This window comes from Pelecanus crispus, chromosome 6 (assembly GCF_030463565.1).
Source record: "Pelecanus crispus isolate bPelCri1 chromosome 6, bPelCri1.pri, whole genome shotgun sequence".
Classification (NCBI taxonomy): domain Eukaryota; kingdom Metazoa; phylum Chordata; class Aves; order Pelecaniformes; family Pelecanidae; genus Pelecanus; species Pelecanus crispus.
Window position 1 is genome coordinate 35,987,519 of NC_134648.1, and position 16,956 is coordinate 36,004,474.

The window sequence follows — 16,956 nt, forward strand, 5'->3', positions numbered from 1 at the left end:
GTAGGATTTCCCAGCACGCTGGGAATTAGCACACTGGCTCTAGTACCATGGAAGTCAGATGTGAGGGAAGATCCCTCAGACTGTCACCACTGCCCCTGCTCCTCCAGGGAAAGAAGGAGAGGAAGTAGGGCCAGGAAGAGCTTCCTCAGGAGGTCAAGTGACTGAAGAAAGAATGAATTCTAGCTTCTGAAAGAAAAAATTGTGTCTGCTGTGCAAGTCAGAACAAAACACAGGTTATTCCTTGAACAGGATTGATTCTGCAGGGTTACAAATTGTGAAAAGCAGGGACAACTTGTTTTTTCGCTACTTTTCACCCAAATCTCCGGAACAACTGTGTGCTTTCAGTAATATCCTGGGGCAGAATTTCGCTTCAAAACTACACAGATAATCACAGGCTTCTTTTTTTTTTTAATACAGTAATATGAGAATTTGCAAAAATGATTACTGACTTGGGAATTTTTGGACCTCCAAGTTAAGCTTCCTTAAAAAGTGCTGATTTTCAAAGTGCTGATATCCAATACCTCCTGGCAGAACCACCTTACGATGACTGAAAAGGCATCTCAAGAACTGAGGCGCCTTTATTCACAATTCATTTCTGAAAGTGGGTATAAAGCAATTATGAAAGAACATATGTGTGTAAAACTACAGTAATTTAATCAATACAGTGCTGTTACAGGTACGGTAATTCTAGATGACTTCCTCTAACTGGAAACTGCATGTCTAGCTGAAAGATTTCTATGACTTCAAGAAAAGAGAATTCATCTAAAAAAAGGACACAGATATCAGCAACAGGAAAATACTTACAGGACATCATGGACATATCCCATTTCATTTGTGGACTTCACAGATGTATCACCATTTATATCACGCTTCTGTTTCAAATTACTTTGCTTTTAATAATATATACTAACATTTACTTTAGGGTTGTTTTTCCTCACTGTAGATTTAGTTCTTCTGCTGAACTAAAACTGAATGAGCCGATGGCTTCACATGCAAGCAAGGTGGTGCACCTGATAAACCCAGCTAGCAACAGAGTAAAACTCTGCTTTTTTAAAGCAGATCATAATATATTCTTTATAATGCAATTTTAAAGGCTTGAAAACAAGATTTCATACACTTGCAATCTATCACCTCTGAAACAGAATCAGGAAAAACTACATTTAATATCCGAATGTTCCTTAGGAAAACTGCTCCCTCTTTCCACCACCAGAGGAATGTTCTTGGTCCTTTTTAGCCGACTTTGTGCCTCATGAAGTAGCACAGAGCCCAGTTTCTGCCCTTTTCCCTGTGCCAGCTCCACCTCTCATGTACCTCCAAAGCGATCCAGGAAATTTGCGAACAGCTTTGTATTTTGCACACACATGTAGAAAAGGAGAACTAATTACAGACCAGAATAAGAAGCAGAACATAGGGAACTTATAAGAGCAGCAGCAATAAGAGTATGTTTCTATATGACTGTGCACAGTCTTTAGAAGTGAGTTCAGAAGATGCCTTTTCTAACTGCATTTGACATACTTAATCTGCTACCTGAGAGTCCAGAGGACTATCGCTGCTTCACAGCACCCATTACCCACAGGAACAGAAGTGTATCATTATAATTTTACTCCTAACGAGCAGAATAAACCAGGATGGCTTCCTCTCCTCTGGCTTGCAAGACTGCAACCTCAAAGCGAGAAACCTTGTGTTGCAGCAGTAAAACCAGGAGCGCCAGCTTGAACGCATGTAGGTAGTAATGCTGTAGGAGTAAGATGGTACAAATTCCGTGTAGCAATTTTTCTGACAGCTCTCTATTTTAACGGGTAGAAAATCAATAACATTAAGACTGAGGGTCACAGCCTTTGGAAAGAGTTACATCAATGCAAAAACAGAATAGACAAAGCCAAAAGAGATTATAACCGCAGATATCCCAAAGGACAGATGAAATCATGGGTTGTGATGTTTTTAAAAACAAAAAAAGAAGTTATTCCCTCAATCAAATCCCAAATGTCTTGCCTCTTAGTTTTTCACAGTTTTTTTAAATTAAGAGGTAAAGATTGCAGTCAAAAATGCTGCTATATTTCACTCAAAAGCATGAAGTCTCTTAGTGAAAGGGGTAAGCATTCTCCTTTTTGCAGGCATGCTTCTGGAAAATCAGTACCATACTTACTGCTCAAAGTTAAGCTTGCTGGTGCAGACACCAACCTTCCACTCGCAAACAGTAGCTGATAGATAAGAATGCTCCTTGTCCTAACAGTCACAGACGAAATTTGGCACAAAGAGTGGAAAGGCTGACAGCAAAACAATCATGGCAGTGAAAGGACTAGCCTCCTGCTCCTGCCCCAAAATACCTGTGCAGGAAGCACCTTAAGGGGTTACCCTTCATCTCCACAACATAAAATGCACTAAAAGGTCAAGGAACTTGTATGCCTGGGCCAACAGGCCAGCGCTAGGTCCTGTGACTCAGATAAGGCCATCCTAACACAGGGAGCCACTGGAGGAATGGCCATCCCTGAAAAGCAAAGGACACTGACTGCCCCTGCCCCAAATAAGCAATTGGCTGCGGAGTGCCAGGTTCTCCACTCACACTGCATAACCACAGGGACTTAAGGACACAGTTAGCCCATCTGACTGAGCATTGCTGGTGTAGCTTTACTGAAATTCTCCGCGTTGTTAAGTTCTCACCTGTCTTGTCGGCAAGTCATGATATTGTAGTATGAGCCTGGTGTTGACGCTGTGACTCCATGTGTTGCCAAGGGCTGCTGTCACACAACCAGATTCCCTCTTCCCACTTCCAGACGCTCCTGAAGATAAATATGAAGAAACTGCATCAGGACTGTGCCACAGAGAAGGGTTCAGCATGGAAACTCTAATCAGTCATCTCAGATCATTCCTTAAGCTAGGTAATCACAATTGGTACTTAACAGATGGCACTATCGCATGAATTTCCTACCTTTCTGATTTATTTATACAATTGCAGTGTGAGTTCTCCATCTCACCCTCTGATACCTAAACAAAGTGCCAAGAATTAAGGATACATTGCAAAGTAGTACCTACCTTCTTGGAGAGACTGGTACATTTCTAAATATCTGGAGGTGCATCATGCGTGGGAGACACTTGCCTTTTCCTCTTTAGACAGACTATCCCCAAACAAACCAGTTTTCTATGGGCACAGAGTAGCGGGAAGCAGGCCAGCAGAGTGACAGCATATAATGACATTAAAAAAAGGGAAGCTAAAGGAGAAGAATGTGGTGCCACAACACCCTGATCTAAAAATCAGAATGCTGCTTCATGCCAACAGGCATCCCACACATTTTCTAAGATTTGCAAAGAAGGGAGTCCCTTAGCTGTAAATACCGTTCTGGTGTCTCCAAAATCATATGAACTTACATAATCCTGAAGGAAAATGCATTTTGCTGTAATCAGCCATGACAACATAAAGAAGTGTTTCCAATAATGCCACATGATCTAGTTGAACTGTCACTGCACCTGAGTTTTCTCGTATTGAAACCAGAGACCCATACATACACACGTATACATATGCAGGCAGATAGGTGCCCAAGACCTTCATCTTTGCTTACCACAAGTTCTGTGTAAGAGGAACAGATAGATGGGTGACTTGTTTGTACTTCAAATGACACTTCAAGAACAGAGCAAGCCAGACAAACCAAAGAAATTCAGAAACAAAATCCCAATTGTTATGTGGGTAGAAATGATCATGTGCAAGTTGAGAACTGAACTGTTTGAGGTAGACAGTCCATGCTTTTAAAAAGCTATGAGTGTTGGCCTGAAATTGAGTAAGAGAAAGTTAGATTTAAAGTCAGGGAACTTCTTGTCATCTACCAGGCAACAAACTAAGTTTCTTCCCCAGGACACTCACAAAATCCTTGTCAACTAAGTTAATAAAAGTTAGCCCAGACACTTACTCTGCAACACAGACTTCAGACCACCTTTGTGTTTCTGTCAAAATGATCAGTAACGCAACAGTTAATGTTGAAACTTAAATTATAAGCACTAGGTTTTGGAAGCAATACTCTACTGAGATGACAAAGTCATCTCATGGCCCACTGGAGCCAGTTTGCAAAGTTGTGGCTTTTGTTACCTTTTCCCCCCAACTATTCAGAGCAGGAACAGAATTTCTTCATTCACTAAAGCTTTTATTTTTGGAAAAATACCCACTGAAGGGTAAGACCAAAGATATTAGCATGCAGTAATAATCATTTGTATCACTGCCAGTAGCTTGCAAGCAATGAGGACACTGTATAAAGCTGCATTAGGCAGAAGAGAGCAGCAGGCTGGAGAGAAGGGCCTGGAATGATTACAGTGCTACAGGGCTCAGCTAAAGACCTCACACCTCCCCCCCAAGTAATACAAGGTTCAATTAACATCAACTGGATTTGGATTTGGATTAGGTCTTTAAATGTTTAAGATCTACAAAAGAAATGAGTGAAGCACCTGGTTCAAGCCAATAGTTTGACAGGAGTCTGGACTCTCTACTTGTCTGAATTACTTCCCACGTCATGGGAACTCACTGTCACATGCACAATACTCACTTCTCCAGAACAACATCTGTTCTAGTCTGAAAACAGGCTACAGCTGTGCCATCCAGCAAGGACGGCTGCTTTTCTTCCCTCAAAACAAAGGTATTAATATCTTGATAGGCATCAAACTTCCAGCTGAATAACTCACCACAGGAGCACCTAACTGGAAGTTTCAGTATTAGGAATGCTATTCTGTTAATTAGTCTAACCCATCTCTATTGGGAAGGTGGATGTGCTGACAATAATGATTTCTCTTCATCTATGTTTTGGATTTAATTTGCCAGCTGAAGGAGAGAACAGGTTCAAGCGTTAAAGCAGGGTGCTGGGAGGTCTGTATTCCATTCCCTTAAAATGACTTAAACCAAGTTACTTAATTAAGTTCATTAAGTTCTACAAACTTTTGTTTTTGTGCTAACACCACAAAAGTAAAATGCCATTATGGTACAAACAGGTTAAGCGAGAATAAAAGACAGTGAAGCAGATTTAAAGTTTTGCCATCCTCTCATTGTCATGTGGAATACGCTGCAAGTTCCTTCTGTAGTCAGCATTGTCCTTCTTTCCCACCTGCTAGAAATGGGTAGGAATCACAAAACTCAAGTGAGGCAGCTAAGTGTGAGTTCTGGTGCGTGTGGAGGTGTTCCTCTCACAGCTGGTGTAACTGCGCCCCATATGCAGCTGGAAGCCACCGCTCCATACCACCGAGAAGCAATTCACCCACTGCTGCTTGAGGACTTCTGACTACAGACAAAAAGCCCAGGCGTTCCAGAAGTAGCTACTGTTGGCATAAAACAGCCGCAAAATTCACATCCAAACTTCACTTAAATTACGTGTCTCTGCTATTAGCTAACAGAAGGAGTAACATCTTCTTGTTACAATCCTGAGCCGGGCATTTAAGCAGTTAAATGTCTGGAGCCTGCTGATATTACGAAGATATCACTCCACAGCAATTCCTAATTCTGCATTCCTTCCAGCCCTAAAACCTGTCCCAAAGTCAACAGAAGTGCTAGAGGTGTAAGGCTTGTGGCAGAATAAGCAAGCTAATTGCTGTCATTTATTTTATTTTATTATACAGGAGAAAGCCTACTGTACCATACTGTGTCAGCCCCTGTCTGAAGAGGGCTGTTTGTGTGACCCACTTTCAGGCAAATCCTCTTCTGTGAAGTTATTCAAATTTATGACTCTGGTGCAAAGTGGTTAGGAAGCCTGGAGCAAATTTACAGCGAAGACTTTTTACAGGGTGGAAAGGAATGCCTCACAGGAAAGGTTTCCATTTTATAAGGGATCCTCCTGCAAGCTGATGCGTCCGGCAGACAGAGAGGCAAACCAACAAGTGAAGTAAAAAGAGGAGGAAGCAGCGCCAGCTTTGCAAAGAAGTTCAAGGGCAGTGATAGCACACGCTTCATTCCTTCCCCTTGCTCTAAACACAAAAAGATAGTAAATGTCTCAGAGGAAGGAAAGAGGGTATGTTAAGAAAACAGATTTATATTCAAACATGGCCTTAAAAAAACCTTGGACTTATCTTTTCTGTTATTTCAACCACCACTTAGTCATTAATGAACTGGACAAAGGAAGTGCATAAATAATACTGTTCCAAGAGAGAGCGGTATTTTTCAGCACACATTGCCTTGTTCTTCCAAACCCTGATATTTTCGTACTTACAGATGGGAGTATCAGACCAACCTTGGCCCAAGAAGAAAGCAGGCTCATAAGGGACTTTGGTCTCTGCTCAGAGGTCCTCAAACTGTCCAACCTGAACCACTTCAGAGTGGTATGGAGCAACAGCTCCCAGCTGCGACACGAAGGCGCTTACCCATGCTGTGGGGTGGATGCTTCCACAGAGCCAGGGATGTGCAACCAGCTGACAGGCAGCAGTTCCCATCTCTCCAGCCTGCTCAGAGCACAGCTCTCACTCCAGTCACTGCTGGCGTGATGGTTTCTGCTCAGGACACGGGTGATACAGGGAGCACAGGGACTAGGAGAGGAAAAACCAGGGCTGACAGACAGATGAGAGAAAGGTGGCAGAACTCAGTTTATGGATGCAGTATGTGGGAAAAGGGGGTGGGTGTCCAGAAGCACAGAGATGGGATCCTAGAATGGGGAGGTGAAGTTGCATGTAGAAGGGTGGGAGAAGACCTTTGAACAACCCCCTGCTTTATGTATTCAGATCCAGCTCAAGTAAAATGAAGCGGTGATTTCAATTCTTGTAAACACTCCTCCTTTCCTCACACAAAAAGAACTACCATTAAACTGATCTTCAAAGGGCACATCAGCAGACAGGCCAAGGACTGCATGAGGGACCTGTTCTACCGTCTCCTGTGAAATTGAGCTCTTTAGGGCACCGGCAGAGACACCAGCAGAGACCATATCTGTTCTGGATCGCAAGCGTAAAGGAGGAACTGGCTGCTTCACTCTCGCTGAACAGCTGTCACAAATGAAAATAAAGCTTCTTGTGGTCTCAGTCAAATGCAAAGTAAATGCCTCTCCACCACCAGGGGAAAAACAAACCAAAGAAGAAAGGGGGACTCTTCAACTGAGGCCTGCACTGCTGCTTCCGAACAGAAGACGAGGCTCACGCTGGGCTCCACTGCCCTGGAAGGAGCTGTCGGTGGAATTGGGCAACACCACTTGGCCCTACTTATACATATTAATCAAGCCTTATAGATCAATTTTCCTTGTTTCCCCCCCATCAATGCAGTTAGAACAAACCTTCCGTAAGTACCTTCCTTATCACTGAGACGAATGCCACATATGGGCAGGATGGGGGAAGTGGGTTTATTCCACCTTCCATTTTTCACTGGAGGAAACAGTAGGATTAAAGCTGTTCAGCTCAATACTGATTCTGAGATTATTCTATTATGTCCAACCAGAGAATTACAAGTACAGACATGGTCTCAAAGACGTTCTTGTCCTCTACATATAAAGAGGTACTATTTTAAAGACTAAATGCTCATGTAACCACGTCCCAATTGTTGCAAATATGGTTGAAGGGGATTTAATCATAAAGGAACTTCAGTTTCATTAGTGTCTCATCTTATGAAAATTAGGATAACTAGACCAGTGTTGTGAATCAAATAAAACAGACTTCTGAAAACAACATTTTTAAATGCAAGGAGTCCTTGCAGACAGAATGTGATTATACTCTTGATTAAAAAAATAACCTGTTCCTTGTTGGTGTAAGTGCACAGAGCAACAAATTCCACCCTTTACACATTCTCATATAGATTTTTGTCTTTCCAGATGAAAGATTCATTGCCTGGCAGGTTCATCCCCACCACTGGGCCCCTTTGCAATCTGTATCAGTTTGGTAATTCAAGAATCTTTTCTCATCATGCAAAAAAAGGGATCGATGCACAATACGACAGTGAAGTAACAAAATAGAGACAGTGAAATTACAAAATAGGGAAGCACCCAGTCCCCGAATCTTTCAAATCTTAATATCAAATCATATTGATAAAAGCCTGATTCATCAGAAAGGAGGAAAAAAACCTCTCCAAAAGTACAGAGAAAATATTTATGAAGAACTATACTACTGAGCTCAACAAAAACAGCACACCATGCAATAAGAATGAAAGTACTTTCCCTCTTGCTCAGGCTGTGCAGCTTTCTGGTTCACTGGCAGAGCTCATAAAGATCACTGCTTTTCACCTGCATTGCATTCAGTCTGTATTTTTGGTGCAGATCTCTAACAATGACAGGAAAAAAAAAAGAAAAAAGAAAAAAGAAAAAAGAAAAAAGAAAAAGAAGAGAAGAGAAGAGAAGAGAAGAGAAGAGAAGAGAAGAGAAGAGAAGAGAAGAGAAGAGAAGAGAAGAGAAGAGAAGAGAAGAGAGAGAGAGAAGAGAGAAGAGAAGAGAAGAGGGAGAAGAAACCTCAACCCCCAATCTATTTTTCCATCTTCACCTACTCAGAAAGTACAAGTATAAAAATATCCAGTGGTGGAAAAACCCATCACACAGTAAAAAACAACCCACAGGACAAACTCATCTGTGAAGTAACTAACCACACCACCCTTCAAACTCCCACGTGCTGACTTCTGCCATTTTCAGTCCTTCTCCACAGCTTTTTCTTTAGGCAAAAGGTGACCCTGATTCTTTGACCAGACAGCAGTGACCGTCTCACTCTCTGCACTGGTCAGCCAAGTACGTCCCAAACTCTTCCTGTCATATACTCTACCTTCACAAAACTAACAGAAAATGAGTGAAGATGAAAAAAATCCAGGTCCTTTACGTTAAAGCCGCGGCCCTAGCAGTAGACAGCTAGTTAGACCATCATTTGATACCACCTACTTCAGAGAAAGCACAGACCAAAATGCATCTAAGCATACACATAGGTAATTACCAGACAGAAATTACTGATTTGTACGAACAGACACTAAAGCAAATGTTGCTCCCCATTCCAACCGTACGGAGCTGTTTCAGATAATGGGTTACGCAGGCATATCAACAGCAGAGACTGGTTCATCTCAGGAGAAAAATCAAAACTTACTTCCTAGAGCACAGTATTGCCTTCATACAGTCTTTTATTATCTAGGACATACAGCACGAAAACCAGTTCCTGCTGTAAGAAGTCAAGCTTGGCCACAACTAGCCATGTAAAAGTTCTAACTTTTAAAATGCTTATTCTCCTCTTTTATTAAGAGAGGGAATCTGGCAATTTTACTCCCAAAACCACCTAGTTCTAAATCTGTGCAAAAGAACCGCCAGATTATTCCACCTTACTTCAAATTTTAATTAAAAATAAGTAAAAATAGTTTAGCTGGAAGCTGGAATTGTTTAGTAATCAATGATGTGCAATTTACTTCCCCCCCCCCCCTTTTTTTAAATAGTACAGTTATCAAAATATACTTAGCAAATGAAGCAATTAAGTGCAAACGCCTACTAATCCCCAGTTAAAAAAACAGCTTCAATGGAAATTTTTTTGACCACCCCTAGTTCGTAGCTACGCTACTGCTGCAGCACTGAAGTGCCTACTAGAGATTACACTAAAAAGACTGTTCCGATTCAGTCGTCATCATCAAGAGACCGAAAATTGCCACTTATAGACTCCAGCTACAAAGTTCTGATAGAGAGACAGCAGTGAATGTCACAGAAAGGGAATAAGCTCACTTCTCATTTTGGACAACACGGTTTATTTATCTCAATATGCCCCAAACAGGTGAGTTTTCACACTTTTTTGTTTATCATTATATTTACGTGTATCCGTGTACACATTCTGGGTGATTTTTACAGTGTTAATCTGATATTAGATCAAGAATAAGGTCCTTTCTGCTGTCTTTTTTCCAGACATTCATTATTTCTATTGTGACAACTCCTAGAGCTCTCATCTGCAATATACAAACCACTATACAAACAGAGAACAAAAAGATAGTTCCTGACCTAAAGACCTTCTTTTCATGAGAACTGCAGTTTAAGAGTCTCTTAGTCGCTGCTGATTATCCCCCACTTACAAGGAATCTTCCCTAAGGGATGAGGGAAAATAAACCAAAATATGTGACAGGCCGGCAAAACTGTATATAAATAAGGACTTCCAGTATTCCCCATCAAACATTAGAAGCTTTTTCAAATAAGCAATATTAACCATTACTCTACCCTGAAAAATCAGCTGGGACCTCTGTCCAGGTCAAGACGTAGGAAGGGTCCTCCAGAGAACTGGACAGATGCTGGTTTGTTTTTAATCCCACACCAGCATGCCCACTGTTACCAGCGTGTTTTGCACCAGAGGATCTCATTCCCTGACATCGGTGAGTTCACGTCCGTTCTGTTTTGAGTTGAGAAAGAGACAGACAGAGTGAGAAGCACGCACATGCTAGTGCTGAGACTCCTGTCTGCTGACCTAGAAAAGGAATTGACGTTAGGAAAGGAGAAAATCCAGCTGGTCTGATTTCTTGCCAGACAATCTACCAGCCATGACCAAAATGGTCAGGTCTCGGGAGATCTGTGGAGGTGGGAAGACAGCTGGTGGTTTATAGCACCTGAAACAGGGCCCAAATCAGGGAGTCGAAATCCTTGGGAACAGAGACCTTCTTTTTACCGGTGTAAACCTTCTACCTCTGTGGCCCGACAACACACCACAAAGTAATGAGCTTCCAGCACCCTATTGTTGGTGCATTGCTACTGTGAATGATCGAATGAGTAGTGCTTTGGTGGGCGGGATGGTGAAGACCGAGTAGAAGACAGTGGTTAAGCCAATTCCTTTCTGTAACCAAGGATAAATTCTTTACCCTTCAGCTCACCCTCCTTCCCTTTCTAATGACATTTTTGGAGAAACTCCCTCTTTTTCTAAAATCTAGAATTGGACTAATTTACAGCACTCTTAGTATCCAGAGTTCTTTCCCACGTTGCTCACCACTAAAACTTAAAGCAGCTTCTTCCATCTAACCTCTCCTATGCAGTCACTTCTTCCTGTCTCTCCAAGACTAGAAAATAAAATCCCAAACCATTGACCTAAGGGTGTGGGGGGGGGACCCCCAAACAACCCAGATCTGGAATTTTGCCTGCCTGCACATATAAAGGATGCATAGGCTGAAAAACAAAGCTTGCCCAATCATGGCATCTGGCAATGCTAGGGCCCTGTGAACCAGAAAATGCTTTTAATTATCACCTCACCAATCACACTACAAGTTATTGCTGTATTTTTTTGGTTAAGTTCCCCCAGGGAATTAAACAGATCATGATATTAATCAGAAGGCATGTAGGAGGGAGGGGGCAGAATGCTAGAATTACACGTGTGTAGGTCCCTTAAGGCTTGAATAAAGAACTGAGATTTAGAATCCTGCTGTCAGAGCAACTGAAGCCTTGCATGCTGCAAGCCTCGGCCCTCTGACCTACACAGCCATGGCATTATCGTATCTGATTTTCCCAGGATGCTTAATCTCAGCTGCTAAACTTCATCAGTCTCTGCTAGTGTTTACCCATCATCTGGATTTGCCACTTCCGAACTTTCCAGGCTAGAACCAAATGAGCCAGCTGTCACACTCCTCCTTGACAGGGACAAAAAAAACCCCAACATAACAGTCTGAAGTCTGGAAGCCTAAATGGCTAAATCCCAGAAAGGCAGAACAAAACCTAATACATCTTGGGGGGGGAGGAGAGGGAGATGTAGCTCTGAGTTTCAAAATGCAGCTCACAGCAGTACGGTCACGTTAGGATGCTGTAGCCCGAGAAGCAGACTGTATTCCCATAGTCAACATTTTTTTTTTCCATTAAAAATGTTCTGGTAAAGAAACAGTGTCTTGGCAACTCAGCTCTCGTACCCACAAAACTGACACAGCGCAGGCAAAAGCAGCAGTAGTCCAGGCAAGGTAGGAGCCAATCTGCAAATGAACCTTAAATTACATTTGAGAGTCAGGGCGCGCAAGGGTGAAGGGGGTAGGAGGGAGGGAGTCGAGTTTCTGTTGCACATTGAGTTCCCCATCGAAGTGGCCAATAAAAGCACCAATTAGTGCTAACTTACCCAGGGTGTTTCTGACATGGCTGTCCATTTCCTGGGGAGTAGGCTGATGGTATGCCTACATGGCAGACAGAAAAGGACGGTAGGTGTGTGCAAGCTAGTTTTAAATGAGCACTAAGGTCTGCCTTGGTAAATATATTCTGCTAAGAAGCCAGAGAGAGCTTTGTGCTGCTACAGCCAGATCACTGCCAGCACCTGAGTTTGCTTAGTTAACACTAGCACTGACATTCAGCCTACACCGTGGTGGACCTTTCTCAATATATTCAGCATAAAAAACTTAAGCAAATAATTTCTGATCACAGCCTAGTTACACGGATTTGAACTAGTGAATTAAGTTACCTGTCCTTTTCACTCCTGAGCACAGGAGTATTTCAGTAGTGGTCCTCTTTCGGAATCATTTTCAAATTTAGTGAGTGACGATTTCTCAATACAGAGGGTTGAAACATGCAATAATTAGGAGTCCGGGGTGGGGCTGTTAACCACAAGGACTATGTTTAATAATCAATGTTAAATTGTACTTGAAGTTGAGGGGGTTTTTGTATGCAAACTGAGCAAACTGCTTGACTTTGCATGATGACCATCATCATTTCTTTGAAAACTTAAGCCTTTTAAGGCTTTGAAAAAAGCTTTCCATGTTCTTAACTTTGGTCCCACAGATTACAGTTATAACTGTTCCCTATAGGTGTAAATAAAAACAACAATCATAGATTATAAAGCTTGGATCATAAGCCAGAGTTATCAAAACTGAAATTTCCAGGATGAAACAATTCTCTTTCAGCCTGCAACATGGAAACAGAGGTCAGCCAAACATTTGGGGGCTAGAGATGACTGTTTGCAAATTACAGCTGTTCACATCTGGAGTTCAGATTTGGCCAAACTCTTAATACTATCCATCACAAAAACTAAACCGAAAGAATGTTTTGGTTGTATGATTAGGAACATAAAAGTTAGGAAATATAAAAAAATGCTATGTGCGACTTCAACTCTGCCTATCAAACGCAGGACAAGGGACTCAATTATTTCTCACAGCGAGTATCATCAGGGTTGACTGCGGCATTTCTTAACTGGTGAGTATTTAACCACAAGTCTGCATTTGCCAATACAGGTCTCACTGGCTGCATCTGTTTCTCAGCGCAGAGGGGCCCATGCCACAAGCTGAAGGCTGCGATGGTGGCCCATCCACTTCTCTTCTCTGAAGAAGTGCCTTTCGGGCTGGCCTGGCAAACCTGCACATACACCTAGCAGATGCATCTGAGTGCTTGGAGTACCCTCATGACATATGTTAATTCGGCACTTTCACATTTATTTTTTTATTGCACAGCCAATATACCCACGTATAACCAGACGTCTTCCCTCTCATTAGAAGTTGAATGACAAAACATTTTAGGACATGCAGAGACCACAGAGGCTCACTGTTCAGAACATGTATGTTTAGGTACTTAGACACACACACACAGAGGTAGTATAGTATATAACATAGAGAATATTAAAATGACCAAGGATTACAGGGGTCTGGCTTCACTCCCTGACTGACACAGACTTTCCAGGAGGTTCTCAGCAAGTCGGTCCCCCTCTTCACGGTGCAGTCCCCCATCCTGGAGCAGAGGAGGTATATGCTTTTTTCTTCAACTCATTCTCAAAAAGGAATGACTCACTTATCTCAAACTAAGCAAATAAATTCAATTTTGGACAACAACCAAGACTGGAAAATTTCATCCCGATAAGCTTTTCTGACTGAAGACAGAAGGCTAGAAGGGAAACAGTTATACAGCCTTAACTATAGGAGGTTCCTTCCGTTCCTGCTATAATGCAAAATATTCCAAGATGTGCCAAGTTTTCACTACAGTCTGCATTAGGCAGCGACAGGACATCGAAGTGCTCTGTGGAGAGTAACGCATAAATCCAAAATGATCTTTTGACTGCAGTGACTCTTCTCTCCTGAGATGTATTGCATTTTTAAAGTCAGTGAAAAATAAAAAATTGCAAAATATCACTTTTAATCCTTGGACTACAAAATGGTTGAATCCTTTAGAGGCCAGTCAGGGCCAGAAACACCTTTTTTTTCCCTTTTTCCCAGATTTGGGGGGGGGGGGGGCAGTGGGGAGGGCAAGGGGAAAGGGAGAGAGCAAAGAGTGGTTGGTTTCAAATAGCAACATTGTCCAAAAGGGTGAAAGGGAACAGATGGCCGTGGAGAATGCAGCCTCAAAGCCCTAAAGAAAAGGGCTATTTTGACAGATCTTGCTGTTTCCTATTCAAGCATGAACACTCTGGCATGGAGAGTTAAGACGATACAAGGAACAACCTCTGTTCCCAGCAACTGACTATGGGCAACTGGCCTCTGAAGCTCTCTGAGAAAAACAACATGAGACAGACAGACAAACAGATATGGCAGCAAGCCCAGATCTCAGCCACCGGGGGCGGGGGGGTGGTGTGTGTGTGGAACCAGAAAGGCTAGAAACAGCTGCCTTTTCCTGGCTCCAGCGCAGAGCTTTAGAAAGAGCCTGTCCAGCCTTTCTCATCTTCCTTTTCAGTGAAACTTCTTGAAGGGGTCACCCTCAAGCTGTTGGTCTTTGCCCTGAGGGGAGGTGAAAAAGAGGACAGAGCAGAGCTCGTCTGGCTCAATGAAACCTGCTTCCTTTAATCACAAAGACCTCCCTCCAGCTAACGAAGAGGAATTCTAAATGTAAAAAAGCATAATTAATGCTGGAGTTTTGCATGCAAAAAGGTTGAGAAATTTAAAGTTGTGGCTCCCACAGTACGCGTAATTTGTTTGCATAGTATACAGCAGCGAGCCATTATATCCGAGGGCAGGGAGAATTGTACTCGCTGTGGGAAACACTGCTAATGTGTGTCCTGACTTTTTCTATCATTCCTAATCAAGAGAGTGCACCAACAGCTGTTTCATTCACCGACTCTGGGCTTGTACTATCAAGACAGAGATTTCAGTTTTGAAGGGCAGCTTCACATCCATACTCAAAATTTAGAGAGACCAAAGCCATTAAGTGTAACCAGACTTCACTGTTTCCCAAGTCCATAGAGCGAGGGATGAATCTGAGTTTCTGAATTTCTTTCTGATTTATGCACCATTTTCATTTTTAGGGCAGAGCCTGGTGTACTGTTTCCCAGCCTATGCTTGCCTATGGGCAGAAGCACTGAGCGGTACCTTCCCTTCGCACTGGAACCTGGACCACAGCAATGGTCATTTCATGCAACAGCTGGAGGGAGAAAAGGGGGGGGGGGGCGACTGATATAAACATTAACTAACTTCACAATTCTTCCCCCATTCGGGGAAGTAGCTAGCATCCCAATTTTAATATCCTCCTTTTTAAAAATCATTGAAGGAAAAAGATAATAAAGAATTGTGGGTGTTCACATGCCAGAGCTCCAAATGAAGAAATGCAAATGCTACATACTGATCCTATCTGTGCCTTTGTTCCCTCATCTGTGAAACACCATTTGTTAACTTTAGTCAATAAATAGTAAACATGTAGAAAAAACAGACAACAGCAACAAATCACCTGGAAAACCTCAGGCTCTAAAGGAATCCAAATTATTACCAAAACCTTGGTTTTCTACAATATGTAAATGATTTCGGTTTTTTGTTTTGCTTTGTTTTCACAAAGGACAGCCAATGTAGACATTACTAGCTGTAATTGTTAATTTGTAACTAAATAGATAGGATCTGACTAGTAGAAGTAGTCAAACAATAAATAAAATGCCTTATTTAGGCTAAATCAGATAAAATCCATTTCTTTTCTTCTTAACCATGAGCTTCCTGGGACTGAGTTACTGCTCCAGGCTACGCTCATTAAGGGAATCTCAAATGTGGATTATTGGCTAAGTATTAATGAGCATTGAACTTGTTGATTCATCTTTCTTCCCTATGTTTCTTTGAGTGAAGTCAACCTGCTGTAGTTACCCCATAGTTTTCATTCTGCTTTACTTTTAGTGTAAGTTGTAGTGTACAACAACTCCTGTTCACCGCCAGCGTAACAAACAGTGCTCACAAACCATTTCTGTCTTTCGCGTTGCAGGACAGGTGGTCCCTCAGCATATTCCCACACATTCCAAATATTTTAAGTGTTCCACATCTGTTGTCTAAAACATTTTTAGTTCCCTGCAAGCACAGTAGGAGATGATAACAAAGTTATATATAACGTAGTAACTGACCTTTTATGCCACATGAGCTCTCTGTCATTTCAACGAGATGATAAATTTCACAAAAAAGCTCAACCTTCATTCGTTATGCTATATAGCTATTTGTGCTGGTTTTGGCTGGGATAGAGTTAATTTTATTCATAGTATGGGGCTATGCTTTGGACTGGTGCTAGAAACAGTGTTGATAACACAGGGATGTTTTAGTTACTGCTGAGCAGTGCTTACACACAGTCAAGGCCTTTTCTGCTCCTCACACCACCCCACCAGTGAGCACACTGGGGTGCACAAGAAGTTGGGAGGGGACACAGCTGGAACAGCTGACCCCAACTGACCAAAGGGATATTCCATATGATGTCATGCTCAGCATATAAAGCTGGGGAAGAAGAAGGAAGGGGGGACGTTCGGAGTGATGGCGTTCATCTTCCCAAGTAACCATTATGCACGATGGAGCCCTGCTTTCCTGGAGATGGCTGAACACCTGCCTGCCGATGGGAAGCAGTGAATGAATTCCTCGTTTTGGTTTGCTTGCATGAGTGGCTTTTGCTTTACCTATTAGACTGTCTTTATCTCAACCCATGAGTTTTCTCTCTTTTACTCTTCTGATTCTCTGCCCCATCGGGGGGGAGTGAGTGAGCAGCTGTGTGGTGCTTGGTTGCTGGCTGGGGTTAAACCACAACACTATTAAAAATTCTTGCAGAGAAGATAACTTGCGAATTAACTTATGACAGCTGTAATAGCTCAGATGATAAACCTGAGTGTGGATGTGCCTTTTTTTTTTTCCAGTGTCCACTGATCCATGGGGAATTTTAAAAATTAAAGAATTAAGGTGATTTA

The 16,956-nt window shown here is 42.3% G+C and overlaps 1 protein-coding gene across 1 annotated transcript in view; it reads right to left on the bottom strand.

Moving 5' to 3' along the window:
- The window catches only part of RAD51B (RAD51 paralog B), a 417,974-nt gene that overhangs the window by 159,404 nt on the left and 241,614 nt on the right, over positions 1 to 16,956 (bottom strand). The window contains exon 8 of the mRNA XM_075712657.1: positions 2,662 to 2,780. Within this exon, the coding sequence (XP_075568772.1) occupies positions 2,662 to 2,780 (119 nt within the window). The remainder of the gene's footprint in view (positions 1 to 2,661; positions 2,781 to 16,956) is intronic.